Source organism: Acipenser ruthenus, chromosome 37, assembly GCF_902713425.1.
Source record: "Acipenser ruthenus chromosome 37, fAciRut3.2 maternal haplotype, whole genome shotgun sequence".
In the NCBI taxonomy this organism is placed as follows: Eukaryota; Metazoa; Chordata; class Actinopteri; order Acipenseriformes; family Acipenseridae; genus Acipenser; species Acipenser ruthenus.
The window spans coordinates 5,927,269-5,944,571 of record NC_081225.1 but is presented as its reverse complement, the minus strand read 5'-3'; the positions used below and the strand labels follow the sequence as shown (position 1 = coordinate 5,944,571).

Here is a 17,303-nt window from a genome sequence, read left to right as displayed (position 1 = left end):
GATGCAATTGTTTTGGTATTTGTATGGATTGCTTGGCATAGCTGTAGATGTCGCTGACCGGTGTATTGAAATGTGGTCTATAATCCTGAATAACCATTTTTAAGTCATAGATTTGATATAGTAAAAAAAATCTGCCTAATCCAGCATCTTTGGGGATCAAAGAAAACAGTGTGCCGACTACAGAGGTATTGTAAACATTAATACTGCACCTACAAAACCTAAAGGTTTAAGTAAACTTTTTAAACATACTTTACAGAACATGCAGGCACTGTCCAGGCATACCCTGTATTGATTGTAATTGTATTTTCTCCATTGTGTTTGGATTTGACTGTGTGTGTACCGTACCCACAGGACATACCCTGCATGCAGGCACTGTCCAGGCATACCCTGTATTGATTGTAATTGTATTTTCTCCATTGTGTTTGGATTTGACTGTGTGTGTACCGTACCCACAGGACATACCCTGCATGCCGGTTGTAGAAGGGCTGTATTAGACAGGTTTTATTTATTTTGCAACAAGATTTAACACATAGGAACTAGCACCAGTATGAGTGCTGACAAAGTCAATGGGTGTTCTGTAATTTAATTTTTCTGGTTAGAATTCAACTAAAAGAGTTATTTTTTAATTACATCTTAAGGAAAAGAGTGAGATTACAGATGAGGCCTCCACTGTGTGAGAGAAAAGGGGAGAGAGATAGAGGTTACTGCACCGTTCACATTTAGACAGTAATTCAGTAATTACCCTTTCTGTTTTTAACATGATCCAGAACGCCCTGCAGTGTTCACAAGAAACACATTACTTCCCTTTGCTGTATTTGTTGTTCTCCAGATCTAAGCCAATTTTGAATTCTCTTCAAAACATTCCTGGTAGTTTTGATATTTTTTTATTCACACATCCTAGGTCATTTAAGAAGAATTCATTTTACTCAGGAATGTTCACCAGCAGAAAGAGATTTTTTTTCTTCTGAACACCGCAGTGTATCCAGTTCATGCTCCTTCCTGCAACAGTGCCTGTGCACTGATTGAAATGAGAGGTGCATGATGAGGTATATGCATACTTCGGCATGTTGCTGATTTTACAGCTGAGTTCTGCATAAGAGACAGTCCCTGGCAGCGCTTCAGGCTGCTGTCATCTTTCATCAGGTAAGAGTTTATCAGAGTGATTGAATTATGCAAATAAACAGCATATTCCTTTTGCATGTAATTAAAAGAAACTGGAAGGTGCAAAGCTCCTCCCAGTACACAATATTTGAGATCTATGAGGAGAGGTTGAAAGAATGCCATCTCCTCAGTCCTAAAGTAAGGGGTATTTGTTTGAAAAATGTATGTTATAGAAGGTGCCACGGCTGGAAAGTCAAAATGAGAGCTATCAGTAGAATACAGACCATGCCATATATTCTCAGTATGTATAGAGTAGTAAAGAATAAGAATTAGCAACAGACTGTTTCAATTTGATAAGCGGTTCTCCAGATGCAAGCAGAAAAGTGTGACATACAGATGTACGACAGAAACCCCTCGAGGATATGATATTCTCAACAACTTAAAGCTAAATAACGTTTATACCAAGACTTCTGACAACTGGATAAGCAGTTCTTCAGACAGAGGCAAACATAAGTGTGACGGACAGACAGACAGACAGACACCCCAATCTCTACATGACCCCGACCTCCTGCTCTCTCAAAAGGCAAAACAGTGCGCTAACAATAAAAACTACACATACTTCTGGCTAAAGCGAAACTCAATAAAGCACATTTGCTTGTGGTATTTATTTTACATGAAATCAACATGTATAGCAGGGGTTCTCAAACTGGGGTCCGCGGACCCCTGGGGGTCCTTAGAGACTGCCCAGGGGGTCCGCAAAATATTAGGGGAAAAAAAATCTCACCGCACGTATGCAATCCCTACCGGAACAGACGCATATAATCATAATTACTTAGTGGTGCAGAAACATAGTACAGTAAGAGTTACTAACATTGAGGAGAATAGTACCCCAGTCACCGCTGGGGAGACAGAATGGGATTTTAATGTTACCCTTAACTGAAATAAAGTATCGTGTAAATTAAGCATTACACCTGCGTAACTCCGTACACAGCAATAATAATAATTAAAATGATTAAATGTTTTTTTTCATTCATGTTTTTTTTGCAGTGTCAACTGTCTCTTTTTACATTCTATTAATAATTAATATTGCCCTAATAATATGCACTCCCGATCAAATCAGAAAAATTAATCAGCAAGATTAATTAAACTTTACATATTAACAAAGGCGTAATACTTACAGATAAAAACATATTGCAGTTTAAAGGCAACTTCAAAATGTTCTCAAATCTCGCCGGTTAATATGAAAACTATGGTAAGCCTACTAATAAGCGTCAAATGCAGAAATGCTTACGACAAGAGCTCAGTGATGTCAGTCTGAGACGTATTTGGCAGGTGGAAGTGAAAGATATCAGTGAGAGAGAAAATAAATAGTGAGTGAGCAAACATTAAGAAAAATGGATAAGTATTTAAAACGTCCATGTACTGCTAGTTGTGCTGAAGGCAGTGACAATGCCGAGTCCAGTAAAAAGCAAAAGAAGAGAAAGTTTGATGACAGTTACATTGATTTTGGTTTTATGGAATTCAGTGATGGGCGGCCGCAATGCGTTGCATGCTTACAAATTCTGTCAAATGAAGCAATGAAACCTGCAAAGCTGAAACGACATCTTACTACAAGGCACCCGGAATACAAAGATAAATCCAGAGACTTTTTTAAAAGAAAGAAAGAATACAATCAACAGAAAACTAAAATGACAAACATAACAACGGTTCCAGAAAAGGCTCTGAAAGCACCCTTCTTAACAGCGCTTCGGATTGCAAAGAGTAAAAAGGCCCATACTATTGGAGAAGAACTGATTCTTCCAGCTGCTGTAGAAATGTGCGAAGTGATGGTTAGCGAAGATGCAGCGAAGAAACTGAAGGCCATACCACTTTCTAATGACACAGTAAGTAGGAGAATTGAAGAGCTTTCAAGTGATTTGAAATGCCGGCTCACCGAAAGGCTACGTACGTGTGAGCAGTTTGCAGTTCAGCTTGATGAGACAACAGATGTTGGTAATGCCGCACAATTGTTAGTTTATGTTCGTTATGTTTGGTTGGGGTAAATTGTGGAAGATTTTGTTTTTTTGTCAGGAGTTACCAGAACGTACAACAGGTGAAGACATTTTAAAATGATTGGATGATTTCATGAAAGCTGAATCTCTAAACTGGGAGAAGTGTGTTGCTGTTTGTACAGACGTCACGGTCACGGCCGCTATGACAGGCAACAGGAATGGTGTTGTAGCAAGAATACAAGCTATAAACCCAAACGTAATTGTCACACACTGTATGCTGCATCGCCAGGCCCTTGCATCAAAGAAAATGGAACCCGAATTACATGCTGTTACAGTTGTGAATTTTCTGAAGTCCAGGCCTTTGAATTCACGCCTGTTTTCAAAGTTGTGTTCCGAAATGGGTGCTGAATATGACAAATTATTGTTTCACACGGAGGTGCGTTGGTTATCTCGCGGCAGAGTGTTGGAACAAGTTTTCAAACTTCGCAAAGAACTGCTGGGCTTTCTTTCTGTGCATAATCCTACACTTGCCAAAAACTTTTCTGACACGCTATGGATCACAAAGCTTGCATACCTCGCAGATATGTTTAACTTGTTGAATGCCCTGAACCTGTCCACACCAGGGGGCAATACAACCATACTTGAGGTGAGTGACAAGATTGCATCATTTACGAAGAAACTAGACATTTGGAAAACAAGAGTGAGCAATGGAATCTCCAAAATGTTTCCGCAACTGACAGAATTCCTGGATACGAACAGCATGACAGTTGACTGTGTGACACTATCGTTGCTCACCTTTCAACTTTGGCAGAGTACTTCGGAGTTTACTTTAAAAATTTATACATGGAGGAATACGATTGGGTTCGAGATCCATTTTCAACTTTTGCTACGTCAACCTGTCGCTTGAGTGGAAAAGCAGAACAAGAGCTGGTCGAACTCTCCTGTGACCGCACGCTGAAAATTAAGTTTCAGGAACAAGCCCCTTACCAGTTTTGGCCAACTGTTGCAGTGGAGTACCCAGTCTTAGTAAAAGAAGCCATGAAAGTGCTGCTACCTTTCCCAACAACATATATATGTGAAGCATCGTTCTCTGCTTTGGCAGCTATGAAGACAAAGCTCAGGTCCCGATTAGAAGTGGAGAATGATTTGCGAGTTTGCTTGTCAACCATCACACCAAGGATAGACAGACTCTGCAGTAAGAAGCAGGCCCACCCATCTCACTGACATCTGCAGTATCTGTAAGTGCTGTGTACTTTTTTTCTTTAAGCATTATTAACAGTATGTGTTTATAAGTACATTTTATATACTTTTGTCAGTCAGTTTCTCAGTAGGGGGTCCGTGATTAATGTTACATGTGAAAATGGGTCCGTCAACAAAAAAAGTTTGAGAACTCCTGATGTACAGGACAGACAGTAGCAAGAGACATAAAGAGCATTTTACTGCCTGTGACTCACATGTGCCATCTTGTGGTTTAGGAGAAGCAGAACAGCTATAATATTTGTCATATTTGAAAAATGGCAATATTGTTCCCTGACTTAGTCAGCACTGAACAAAAGAGTTCTGCTAGCACACGTCATTGTAAAACACTTGCTGAACTGGCTACCGTTTGACAGGCGTATCTGCTGTATAGATTCAGTGGAATGTACAATGTGACCCTGAATGAATCTAGAATTCACTCTCTTTAGGTCAATTATTACAAATGATCCGCTACATATTGCAGGGGTTTATTTTCATACACAAGCGCAGCTGTGAATTTTCAGCTGGTACAGATAAGTAAATCTCTTCCCACATTCAGTACAGTAATATGGCTTCTCTCCTGTGTGAATGCGCTTGTGTTTTTTGAGATCTCCCGAGATTCTGAAGTTCTTCCCACACACAGAGCAGTGATACGGCGCCTCCCCTGTGTGAATGCGGTGATGCTGTTTAAGGTTCCCTGATCGATTGAAACTCTTCCCACACACGGTGCAGGAGTAGGGGGTCTCTCCAGAGTGAACGCGCTGGTGCGCTTTGAGAGTAGTGGAGTGACTGAAGAACGTCCCACACTCCGAGCAGCAATACGGGGTCTCTCCTGTGTGAATCCGCTTGTGAACTTTCAGGGTCTCCAAGCGACTGAAGCTGCGCTCGCAGTCAGTGCAGTGGTAGGGTGTTTCTCCTGTGTGAATCCGCTGGTGTTTTTTAAGGTTTCCTAACACACGAAAACTCCTCCCACACTCGCTGCAGCTGTACGGCGACTCTCCTGTGTGAATTCGCTGGTGCGTTTTAAGGTTTCCTAACTGACTGAAACCCTTCCCACACTCAGTACAGTGATACAGCATTTCTCCTGTGTGAATTCTCTGGTGTGCTTTGAGGTTTCCAGACTTACTGAATGTCTTCCCACAGACAGTGCAGTGGTGGCAGACCTGGGAAGACGGAGCTCTCAGCATCTGCACATACTCCTCTTGGTGTGTGCCCTTGATATGCTTCTCCAGGTACTGTTTCCGAGTGAATGAGATTTCACAGTGAGGACATGAATGGGCTTGACGTTCTGCACCCACTGTGAGAGAGAGAGAGAGAGAGAGAGAGAGAGAGAGAGAGAGAGAGAGAGAGAGAGAGAGAGAGAGAGAGAGAGAGAGAGAGAGAGAGAGAGAGAGAGAGAGAGAGAGGTTACTGCACAGTTCACATTTAGACAGTAATTTACTAATTACTTTTTTCATTTTTAACATGAATATCATTTAGCAGACGCTTTTATCCAAAGCGACTTAGAGACTCAACAACTGCTGCTGCAGAGTCCCTTACAATAGGACCTCGGTTTTACGTCTCATCTGAAGGACAAGATCCAGAACCCCTTGCAGTTTATTCTTTATTCACACATCATATGCAATTAAAGAAGGGAATTACTTTTACTCAGGAATGTTCACCAGGAGAAAGAGTATTTCTTCTGAACATCGCAGTGTATCCAGTTCATGCTCCTTCCTGCAACAGTGCCTGTGCTCTGATTGAAATGAGAGGTGCATGATGAGGTATATGCATACTTCAGCATGTTGCTGATTTTACAGATGAGTTCTGCATGAAAGACACGACAGTGCTTCAGGCTGCTGTCATCATTCTTGAAGAGCTGTATCCTTCCTGTAAACGTTAGTACATGCCAAAGGACCAGCAAGAAATGGCATCAAAATGAGCTGGTGGACTGTGAGGCTGGGGACCTCTGCACTGTGGATATGTATTTAAGGAAGGTGGATGCACTGTGGATATGTATTTAAGGGAGGTGGATGCACTGTGGATATGTATTTAAGGGAGGTGGATGCACTGTGGATATGTATTTAAGGAATATCTTTGGCAATGCCTTATTTTAAAACAGGAAGCAACATCACCACTGAAAGCTGTCTGAGTAAAAAACTAATGCTGAATTACTGCAGAGTAATGATTGTCATATTCATGAATTGATGTAGTGCTCCCAAACCCATGAAGGGATGGTGTTACCTGTGCAACAGAGAGAGGGGGAGAAAGATCAGGGCCAGATGCAGCACCTGCAAGTAGGTAACCTGCATGGAGCACTGCATGAAGCCACGTTACTCCACAAAGTAAATAAAAAAAATAAAAAATGTTGCAGTTATTTAAAAAATGATGGATTTGATATAGTGGAATGATGTTCTGGATTTGTACCCATTTTCTTTCCAAATCTTTTTTGGGTGTCCAATTATACCCCATTACTGCTGCATGTCTATAATGTTCTTTTGCTGCTGATGGAAGGTTAAACCAAGACAATGACGTCTTTTACCCTAAATAAATTTGACATCCCTAAAACACAAAAAGCATCCAATTCTCAGTGTTATCACCACACTGACGTGTTAAACAGGGGCTGATGTATAAAGTCCACTGCTTCCGAGTGCAGGACTGTCATGCAGTACTTGGGAATGATCTGTGGACCTACAGTAGCATGCAGGAATTAACAGTAGGAACATGATGAAAGGCACTAGTACAAGGATGCTTTCGAGCAACAGTCCAGGAAACACACTGGTATTTTACATAAAAGGGGTAAATAAATTATAAACAACAACAACATAGTCCATACCAAATTCACTACGTCTGTTACACGGTTATACTTACATGTTTTGCAGCGAGTAGAAGGAACTTCCTCCTCTTCATTGCTTGTCGTTTGTTCTGCTGGGTTTTCTTCTTTCACATCAACTATTTCTACTTGAACAATCTGGAGAGATTCCAGTGGAGAGGTGCGATGCTCCTCCTGCACGGACTCCAGATCTTGGCCCTCCTCTTCAGCAGAAGAGCAGGTATCCTGTTCTTTAATGTGCACACTGCCCAGTAGAGCAGAATCGTCGCTGCACTGCTCAGACTCAGGGTCTAGCTCCGGGGCCTCCTCTTTAATATGGACAGCTCTCAGTTCAGGGTCTTCCTCTCGTACAGACGTCTGCTCTGTTACCCGCTTCGGAATGCAAAAGCACTCTTCCTCTATAACCTCTTCTTTAATGTAAACAGGTTCCATCTTCATACTTTCCTTCGTATCCATGACAACCAATATTTCGTCAGTCTGTGTTAAAAAAAAAGACAAATGTACAATTAGGATAGGAAGGCCCTCTCTGATATCTTCCTGGATTCGGGTCAGTTCATTTGGAATGTAAGTGATTGTGACAAGGATGACCGAGGTTGAGGCTCAGAGACAGTTTAAAGTTCAAAATAAAGCTTTTTAATAAACAAAAAATACAAAATAAACAGGCACGAGGGCCAAACAAAAAGGTTTCAAACACAAAATAAAAAAATAAACACAAAACTAAACTTACAAATAAAGTTTCCAGGCTGGGCGTTGCCTTCACTGGATCAAAACTAACAAAATAGCATACACAGACAAATACTTCTTCCTCTCCTTCTGGAACTCTCTCCTCCAAATGGGAGGCTGAGGCCTCCTTTTATGCCAGGTGGCTGAGTCCTTAATTGAATGATTAATGGGTTGATTGCTCCCACCTGACGCAATCAACCTGGGCAGGGAGAAGAATTTAACTCCTTCCCTGCCAGTATTTCTAAGGGCAGAGCCCTGCTCTGCCACAGTGATGTATTTAACAGAACGGTCAGTGCATTGCACAGCTCAGCACTTTCAGGAATTCTGGACATTAAAAGCAAGTTACAGCTCTGAACATGACCGTCTATTTGCTGTTTACCTCGAGTATGTAGCACTGCACGTCTACTCAGAACCTATTTCATTTGACGTACATTAAAGTGCTACAGAAGCTCCTGCAATGTTTGCAAGAAACACATCACTTTACCTTTGCTGTATCCCATGTTGTCCATATCGCAGGATTATTATGTGTTTAAACATATTCCCCGATTGTTTTTTTTTTTTTTTTTTCACACATCATAGGTAAATCAACTAGGGGATTACTTGTATTCAACCAGGGTTCATACACTTATGCAAGTGTCATTTCCAGCCATTTCTAGGCCCACCACACAAATCGAAAAATACATTAAAAAAATAGTGTATTGCACATAAATTCAAAACACAGGACTCAAAACACAGTACTAAATTTTAAGTATGCACATTCCAGTTAAGCCAATTAAAATACCCCATCCAAATCAATGCAATCCAAAAATGTACATTAATTCGAGATGTTGTAGGATTTAACAATTAGCTTCTGCATGTATATTTTACACCGAAGTTCAGCCGGATATTGCCACTTTATGTGTTAATTATGTGTTAAATATGGCTGGTAGTACAGAGGAATTTATATATTCACCCGGGTACCATGATAAAGAGGCTTGCGTTTCTACACAGGTAAGCTTGTGAAATGAACATGAGTGCAGTATTCCAATCACAATACTGCACAGTTCTGTAGGTAACAGATACAAATAATGCCTGTTTATGTCAATGCATATACTATAAGCTAACTCAGTCAAACTTACCTAGCTACAGTATTACTTACCGATGATACAAAAGCATACAAGTGAAAATAGGGTATTAAAATAATGCATTCATAAAAGAATAATCAATTAAAAAATACTAAACTGTATAAATATAGATAATAAAAAAATATTGTTATTAAAGAATGTTTAAAAAAAAAGTAAAATCTGAAAGATTTCATTTTACAAAAGGAAGTTGCTTATAACCATATACAACCAGTTAAGTGCTGTTGATTTATTAATCCAACACAAGGGAAAGCATTTAAATAAATAAACAAACTACCATACTTCCAGCACTTTTGTGATGCAGCATGTGCACATGTAAAACAAGTCAAATAAAATAAACTGACAGAATTCATGCACAGACATTGCATGCAAGTCTCCATCTAGATTACAGATATAATGAGAATACTTTTCATAGCAAGACGCAACTTTGTTCCACAATTGTCAAGGCTTATCCAGGCCAATCCAAAAAAACAATTAAAATGTAAGGCTTTTCAAGACCTTGAATATTACCAGGAGAAAATCAAGACTTTTCAAATTTTTCCAAGTCCTGTATTAACCCTGTTCAACGTTCGCCAGGAGAAAGAATATTTCTTCTAAATGTTGCAGTGCATCCAGTTCTGCTCCCTCCTGCAACAGTGCCTGTGCTCGGATTGAAATGAGTGGTGTATTGTGGGAACAAAAAACAAGCATCGTTGCAGGAGGGAGCGTGATGGGGATACACTATGATTCTTAGAACATTTTTATTTTCTCCTAGCGAACGCTCACGAGTAAATGTTGAGAAATGTATTGCCAGTTCATTTATGAGCCTGCTGTCTTCTCTTAATTTTCGCTGTGTTCTCTGCTCCTGGTCTCTGTTCTGTGCTTAAAACATTAGAGTTTTAAGACTTCCCTAACCCTTTTCTTCTGGATAAAGAGATTCAGCTCTCTATTCACAACTCATACCTTTAGCCCTGGGGTTGTTCTAGCTGCTCTTCACCGGACTCTCTCCGTGTTGTTTTTGTAATACACAACCTTGTCCTAACCCTCCCATGATCTGTACTTTACACTTTTGACTACGCAGCCAAGCATTCTGTTTACTGTGTTGATTGCCTCCCACACTGCCTAGCTGACAGTGCAGAGTACCACAACACCAAGGTCTTTCCTGTGACAATGCTTTAATTTGTCATGTTTCAGCCCAGTTCTATGCAGTCTAAATACCTTTGATTTCCAGGACCGCCTCATACGTATTACCCACTCCCCCAGCTCTGTGCTATCTGCACATCCCACTCCCCCAGCTCTGCGCTGTCTGCACATCCCACTCCCGCAGCTCTGCGCTGTCTGCACATCCCACTCCCCCAGCTCTGCGCTGTCTGCACATCCCACTCCCGCAGCTCTGCGCTATCTGCACATCCCACTCCCGCAGCTCTGCGCTGTCTGCACATCCCACTCCCGCAGCTCTGCGCTGTCTGCACATCCCACTCCCGCAGCTCTGCGCTGTCTGCACATCCCACTCCCGCAGCTCTGCGCTATCTGCACATCCCACTCCCGCAGCTCTGCGCTATCTGCACATCCCACTCCCGCAGCTCTGCGCTGTCTGCACATCCCACTCCCCCAGCTCTGCGCTGTCTGCACATCCCACTCCCGCAGCTCTGCGCTGTCTGCACATCCCACTCCCGCAGCTCTGCGCTGTCTGCACATCCCACTCCCGCAGCTCTGCGCTGTCTGCACATCCCACTCCCGCAGCTCTGCGCTATCTGCACATCCCACTCCCGCAGCTCTGCGCTATCTGCACATCCCACTCCCGCAGCTCTGCGCTGTCTGCACATCCCACTCCCGCAGCTCTGCGCTGTCTGCACATCCCACTCCCGCAGCTCTGCGCTGTCTGCACATCCCACTTCCGCAGCTCTGCGCTGTCTGCACATCCCACTCCCGCAGCTCTGCGCTGTCTGCACATCCCACTCCCGCAGCTCTGCGCTGTCTGCACATCCCACTCCCGCAGCTCTGCGCTGTCTGCACATCCCACTCCCCCAGCTCTGCGCTGTCTGCACATCCCACTCCCCCAGCTCTGCGCTGTCTGCACATCCCACTCCCCCAGCTCTGCGCTATCTGCACATCCCACTCCCGCAGCTCTGCGCTATCTGCACATCCCACTCCCGCAGCTCTGCGCTGTCTGCACATCCCACTCCCGCAGCTCTGCGCTGTCTGCACATCCCAGTCCCGCAGCTCTGCGCTATCTGCACACCCCACTCCCGCAGCTCTGTGCTATCTGCACATCCCACTCCCGCAGCTCTGTGCTATCTGCACATCCCACTCCAGCAGCTCTGTGCTATCTGCACATCCCACTCCCGCAGCTCTTTGCTATCTGCACATCCCACTCCCGCAGCTCTGCGCTATCTGCACATCCCAGTCCCGCAGCTCTGTGCTATCTGCACACCCCACTCCCGCAGCTCTGTGCTATCTGCACATCCCACTCCCGCAGCTCTGTGCTATCTGCACATCCCACTCCCGCAGCTCTGTGCTATCTGCACATCCCACTCCCCCAGCTCTTTGCTATCTGCACATCCCACTCCCGCAGCTCTGTGCTATCTACACATCCCACTCCCGCAGCTCTGTGCTGTCTGCACATCCCACTCCCGCAGCTGTGCTGTCTGCACATCCCACTCCCGCAGCTCTGTGCTGTCTGCACATCCCACTCCCGCAGCTATGTGCTATCTGCACATCCCAATCCCCCAGCTCTGTGCTGTCTGCACATCCCACTCCCCCAGCTCTGTGCTGTCTGCACATCCCACTCCCGCAGCTCTGCGCTGTCTGCACATCCCACTCCTGCAGCTCTGTGCTATCTGCACATCCCACTCCTGCAGCACCGTGCTATCTGCACATCCCACTCCCGCAGCTCTGCGCTGTCTGCACATCCCACTCCTGCAGCTCTGTGCTATCTGCACATCCCACTCCTGCAGCACCGTGCTATCTGCACATCCCACTCCCGCAGCTCTGTGCTGTCTGCACATCCCATTCCCCCAGCTCTGTGCTATCTTCAAAACCCACTCCCGCAGCTCTGTGCTATCTGCACAATTTAAAAGACTGCTGGTTATCTCCCTATTTAGGACATTTATGTACTGTAGATAATAAGGGGTCCCAGCACTGAGCCCATGGTCCCAAATAAAAGTTACTCCCCATAAGCACTCCATGTCCTATGTTTTAACTACCACCATAATCTAAAAATGGGCAGGGAAGAGTGGGAGTAGTTGAGCACATTTCTTTCATTCCAACATTGTGGTCACAGAAATTGTCTGAACATAAAACTTCAGGTGAGACAGCAAAAATGCTTGCCAGCCCCGGTGTTTATTCTGGGCCAGTGCTTACGATAAACAGCCACAACATCGGAGAAGACGTTATTAGCAGGCATGCTGTGTTACTACTTATCATGGGAGCGGGTGCCTAGAGAATACGCTGTTAAAGAGTAAGTAGTGATTTCCAAAAGATATAGTGTTCCACGTCACCATGTGCCGCTACAACTGTTTAAATAACGTACCTGTCATTTCTCTTTTCATTATTCACATCCTGACAACTTTACATGTATGTTTAAAAAAAAAAAAACATAAGTGCTCTGTCTTTTCTGTTCCATACCATATACCATAATGGATCATTATTGCTGTGTTACCTGTTTGACAATGTGGGTACTAATCCTTACACTAGAGCGGACATTTTGGAAAGCGCTTTGAAACAGACTGTGGCAAGATGGCTTGCGGGTGACGTCAGATCAGGGAGGAGACACACAGTACTGGGGTATGGAAGTGCTGAAGCGCATGTTTAATAATTAATGAAGATTTAAACAAACCAAACAAAACACTTATACAAAACAAAACGGCACAGTGGCCACAACTAACAGACATGGAACAAAACAAGTATCGTGCTGGTCTAAACTAACAGACAAACAGACACGGCACAAATCAAGCATTGTGCTGGTCTAAACCAACAAGAGCAGCAGTTGTTGTATTTCTGGTTTCTTTTGCTTTACCTCCTGACTCTCGTTCCACCTCTGAACACACTCACCCCGTTCAGCCAAAGCTGCTTGTTTTTATATTGTGGTTGAGGGATTAACTGGCTATCAATTACCTAGTTTATCCCTTGACCACATTCAGCACAGAGTTTCTCATATATGCTTGGTCAACAGCCAGTTTGTCAATAATCACTTGCTGTTGACCACGCATTCTCTGATTTTATCTGGATATGGCATTTTAACCCCATACAGGCTGTAAACAATAATAACAAAACATTGTGTTTATAACACACCAAACCATACAGTAAAACACTAATATAAAATAATACAAAATACACACAGGGGCAGGGTGTACTCCGTCACACAGACTTTAAAGTTGTAAGTGTAAAGTTGTCAGGATATTAATAGTGAAAAGAAAAATGACAGGCAACTTACTTAAACAGTTGTAGCAACACGTGGGGACGTGGAACACTATTTTTCGGAGCCCCGTTACTTACTCTTTAAAGCCTGCATTAACACTAAACAGAAGGAACAGCACCCTACCGAAGTGCTGTGCACAGTATGAACTGTATTTAGATAAACCTCCAGCAGCAGCACATTCAAAAAACCTTCTTTTAACTTTAACGTTTTGAAATTCCTGAAAATCTCTGGGTCTTATATTTAAAAAAAAATTTACTTTTTAATGTCATCTGCAAACTACAGTAAGTGATGATCCGGCAATGATTACATATTAAAGCTGGGTTTATAGTTGCCAGTAGTGTTATTAAAATACCACTAATCATTTCTGATTGCATATTTTACACTACTGACATTGCCTCTTCTAAAAACAAATTCTTTAGGACAAGAAAAAAACCCTACTGGCTCATTCACAAACAGTTTGAATGCTGACATAACAGAGTTCTCAAGTACAAACATTTGGCAAATGAAGCAGGTCCTGGTCTATCATTCACTACACTGTGTTCAGCAGTGTGTCCTTGACTCTGCCCTGCAATATCTACACATTCACGCTGTACCATCAGAAGCTGTTTCAGTGAATAGAAGCCAGCATATTCACAGGTTCCCTTCTGCTGTCTTGCACTATAGCAGAGGGTCCTGCTAAATGTCCTGGAGTGGGACCATTTGATTTCATTTTCATTTTGTACGTACCATATGTCATGGTGGAATCTTTATTAATGCTTGAATTACAAACAGAATAATGAAATGATTCTAAAGAATGCTGCTAATTTGATTTATGTATACCTAAACCTTCTCTTATATATTCAATAAATAAATAGTCTGGGATCTGAAAGGCAAGGACTGCAATAAGTATGACAGAAGCAAGCACAGATCAAAACTTACAACTACAAATCAAACGGCAAACAGGTTTTAAAGGGGGAGGAAGCTTGTGTCACTAATCATTCAGTAAAAGGGAGATGTAAACAAACCGGACAGTAAACAAGGCTTTTGATACATGAATATGGAATCTCGTACCTGTATGAATTACATTTAGGTGTGAACAAGATACTCAAGTACAGTGCATTGTACTTCTACTTAAACTACTGTTTAACAGATATGTATATGGATGTACATGGATACATCAGTCACACACAATGTTAAGAGTCATATTGGAGAATGAATATTATTTTTGTAAAGAAACAGCCAGCCACCAGTGACAGCATTACAATGCAAACGTATCTTTGCAACAGTGCAGGGTCTATGCAGCTACAGAGCAGTTTAGATGAAGGACTAATAAGAAAAGGTCAAAAGACCATAGCAAACCCACAGCAATGGAATGCCAGGAAGGAAAGCATGCAGCTGCAAAAACTGTAAAATCATTTCAAGACTGAGAATTCATGCAAGTAGAGTTGCAGGAAAAATATATAACTACAGTTTATCTCGGGACAGAAAGTAGGATTTGACTGCTACTACCACCGGGTACCAGACCAAGGTGAGAGCTACAACAAAACATCTCACGTCAATATTCAAGGCAGCAGAGTCCGGGTCTGCAACTAACATTACCTGGGCTGTAGATATCAGCCAGGAACCAGTGTGCAATGACACCAGAAAACTCCAACAACCGGGACTCCAGAACTAGAGAGAAGAGGCAAACACCCCAAAAGAGATGCACCAGAAGCACTGACAGATAAAGCCAGGGCTCCTTTCAAGTGCTGGAATCGCACTACTCCAGGGAACAACTGAATCTTTTACATCACATTTAAAAACAGATTTGTTTGAGTTGGCTTATTTGTGAGCAGGACTGATTGGCCAATGGCATTTTGAGTTTTTATTGTAAAGTGCCACGGGATGCTCTACATGAAGAAGGCTATACAGAAGCAGCTGGATTGTTTAAAAGAAAGAATATCTCCTTCATTCAGTAACAGGCATTCTAACTGTAATTAACGTGGAACCGCAACATTTTTATAATACTGAAAAAGAAATCTTGAAGGCTATCACGAAAGTGTCATGGACAGGAGAGGACATTTGTTTTTTTAATTGTTTTTAAATTAATTAAAACAAAAATGCATAATGAATGAAATTATTTTTTGATGTACTGCTTATGTTCTGATCAGTTCTGTTTAATTTTTAAAATAGTTATTAAAATGTCAGATGACATTATGTACCTCAAAAGATACTGACTCTATTAAGTTACAAAAGCACCCCTCAAAAAAATCCCCCCCCCCCCCCCCCCCAAATGAATGGTGGGCCCAAGGTTATCTGACTATGAGTTGCCTTTCAGGTGATGAACACACAGGGCTAGAGCAGACAAATATATTACTAAACAGCATTCAGATGTGGTCTGTGAACATTTTACAAACTCGAACCCGAACCGAACACGCTAACCAGTGGAAGCAGAGCGAGTGGAATCTGCTGAAGCGAAGAACAGGACACAGCGCCTGCAATATTATACACAGCATAAAGAAAACACGCATGAAATAAAAGCAAAGTCGACTGGTGGCTTTGGAAAGAGGTTCTAAATGACACAGAAAGCAATGTGTAGCTCCATTAGAACAAGATATTTTGCTAAGGAAGACTTACTCCACTTTATATACCTGCTGCAGTACAGTTTGTCATCGTTGAAAAACACACTGATTTCACATTATCGGAATTGTGTATACTTTAAAAAAAAATCACCATTTTATAACACGGTAGATTAAAACCGACAAGCTGTTGCGTAGGTTTGCAGCAATTGCTAAAATAAATGTTTACCTTAATAAACAGACAAAAAAAACCCAAACCTTTTTCAACGTACACAGCGGTTCACTTCTAGAGATCGCTGACACTAGACTAGGAATATGACCAACCCACTGTATATGCGCATGCGCCGAACTGTGACCGTGTGTACTCCTTAGCATTATCAAGTTCTGGAAGCCTATTAGCTGAAAGTTTCTGGCGAAAGGAATCCGATTGGCTGAGCACCCGCCAGTCTCAGTAAGGTAGGTTGCAGCGGATTGTTGGCGGTACATTTATTAACTCCTTCAACACTGCAGTTTACAAACCAATCTATCTGACAAAGATATAGTTTTGAATGTGCCTAAAAAATAGAATACTCATCACAGACAATGGAAGCGTGTTTGTTTTCATTATCAGTCTGTGTACTTTGATTTTGTTCAGTTTGAAGATGATGGTAGCGTCAGGAAAATGTGTTTCATGCACTGTTTTAATTTTGCCACAGAAAACCCCATTGGAATTGTTTTATGTTTGCCATAAAAATAGAAGCATAGTGGACATCTGAACCAGGGGACACCCCCTTTTAATGTACTATTTTAGTTTTCAATATCAGTCTATGTACTTTCTGTACGCTCAGTTTTTTTCTTTTTTTAAGTTTTATTTATGTGTAAAAGTTATCAAAATCCCATTGGAATGGATTGAATTGTTAGATTTTCCTGTTATTGAAGCACCACGGCAGACAAATAAGCACACTGACCCCACGTGTTTGTTTTACTGTTTATTTTAGTCCAAATGGGTCAGTGCAGTGTACCGAATGCAGTCCATCGATGCGCCCAGCAGGGAGATTAAGTGAGTTTGATCCACTTGCTTGAAATACCTTTGCTAATCCCAATTGTAGTATGCATACCAAAAATGTATTCGATCCATAGGCGGCACGAGAGTCTGTTCCACACTTTCCCTCCTGCCGTAAATTTTCGAATATCTATATGGGGCTCAGATCGGCGGGAAGACCGGACGTAAACCAGCCAAGCATTGTCTCCTTGAATGACAGTGAAATGCAACTAAATCCTGTATTAAGAACATAAGAAAGTTTACAAACGAGAGGAGGCCATTCAGCCCATCTTGCTCATTTGGTTGTTAGTAGCTTATTGATCCCAGAATCATATCAAGCAGCTTCTTGAAGGATCCCAGGG

The 17,303-nt window shown here is 42.3% G+C and overlaps 1 protein-coding gene across 5 annotated transcripts; it reads right to left on the bottom strand.

The window, feature by feature from the left end:
• Positions 1-416: 416 nt before the first annotated feature.
• On the bottom strand, positions 417-16,274 carry LOC117397942 (zinc finger protein 391-like). 5 transcript variants are annotated; one of them, XM_059008533.1, is made up of 3 exons: positions 16,150-16,274; positions 7,179-7,617; positions 417-5,625 (listed from the first exon to the last, which is right to left on the bottom strand). In XM_059008533.1, the coding sequence occupies exons 2-3, from the start codon at positions 7,594-7,596 to the stop codon at positions 4,823-4,825; spliced, it is 1,221 nt and encodes a 406-aa protein (XP_058864516.1). In that variant the 5' UTR covers positions 7,597-7,617; positions 16,150-16,274; the 3' UTR covers positions 417-4,822. The 5 variants fall into 5 exon arrangements, with proteins under 5 accessions (XP_058864516.1, XP_058864515.1, XP_058864517.1 ...); XM_059008532.1 differs by having other exon boundaries at positions 16,179-16,274; XM_059008534.1 differs by having other exon boundaries at positions 16,193-16,272.
• Positions 16,275-17,303: the final 1,029 nt, after the last annotated feature.

What these genes read in the sequence shown, in the direction of transcription:
- LOC117397942 (XM_059008533.1), bottom strand. Translation starts at nt 7,596, where the DNA reads ATGGATACGAAGGAAAGTATGAAGATGGAACCTGTTTACATTAAAGAA. An exon ending in TTCTACTCGCTGCAAAACAT is followed by an intron (nt 5,626 to 7,178) that starts GTAAGTATAACC and finishes TCTCTCTCACAG; the next exon opens with TGGGTGCAGAACGTCAAGCC.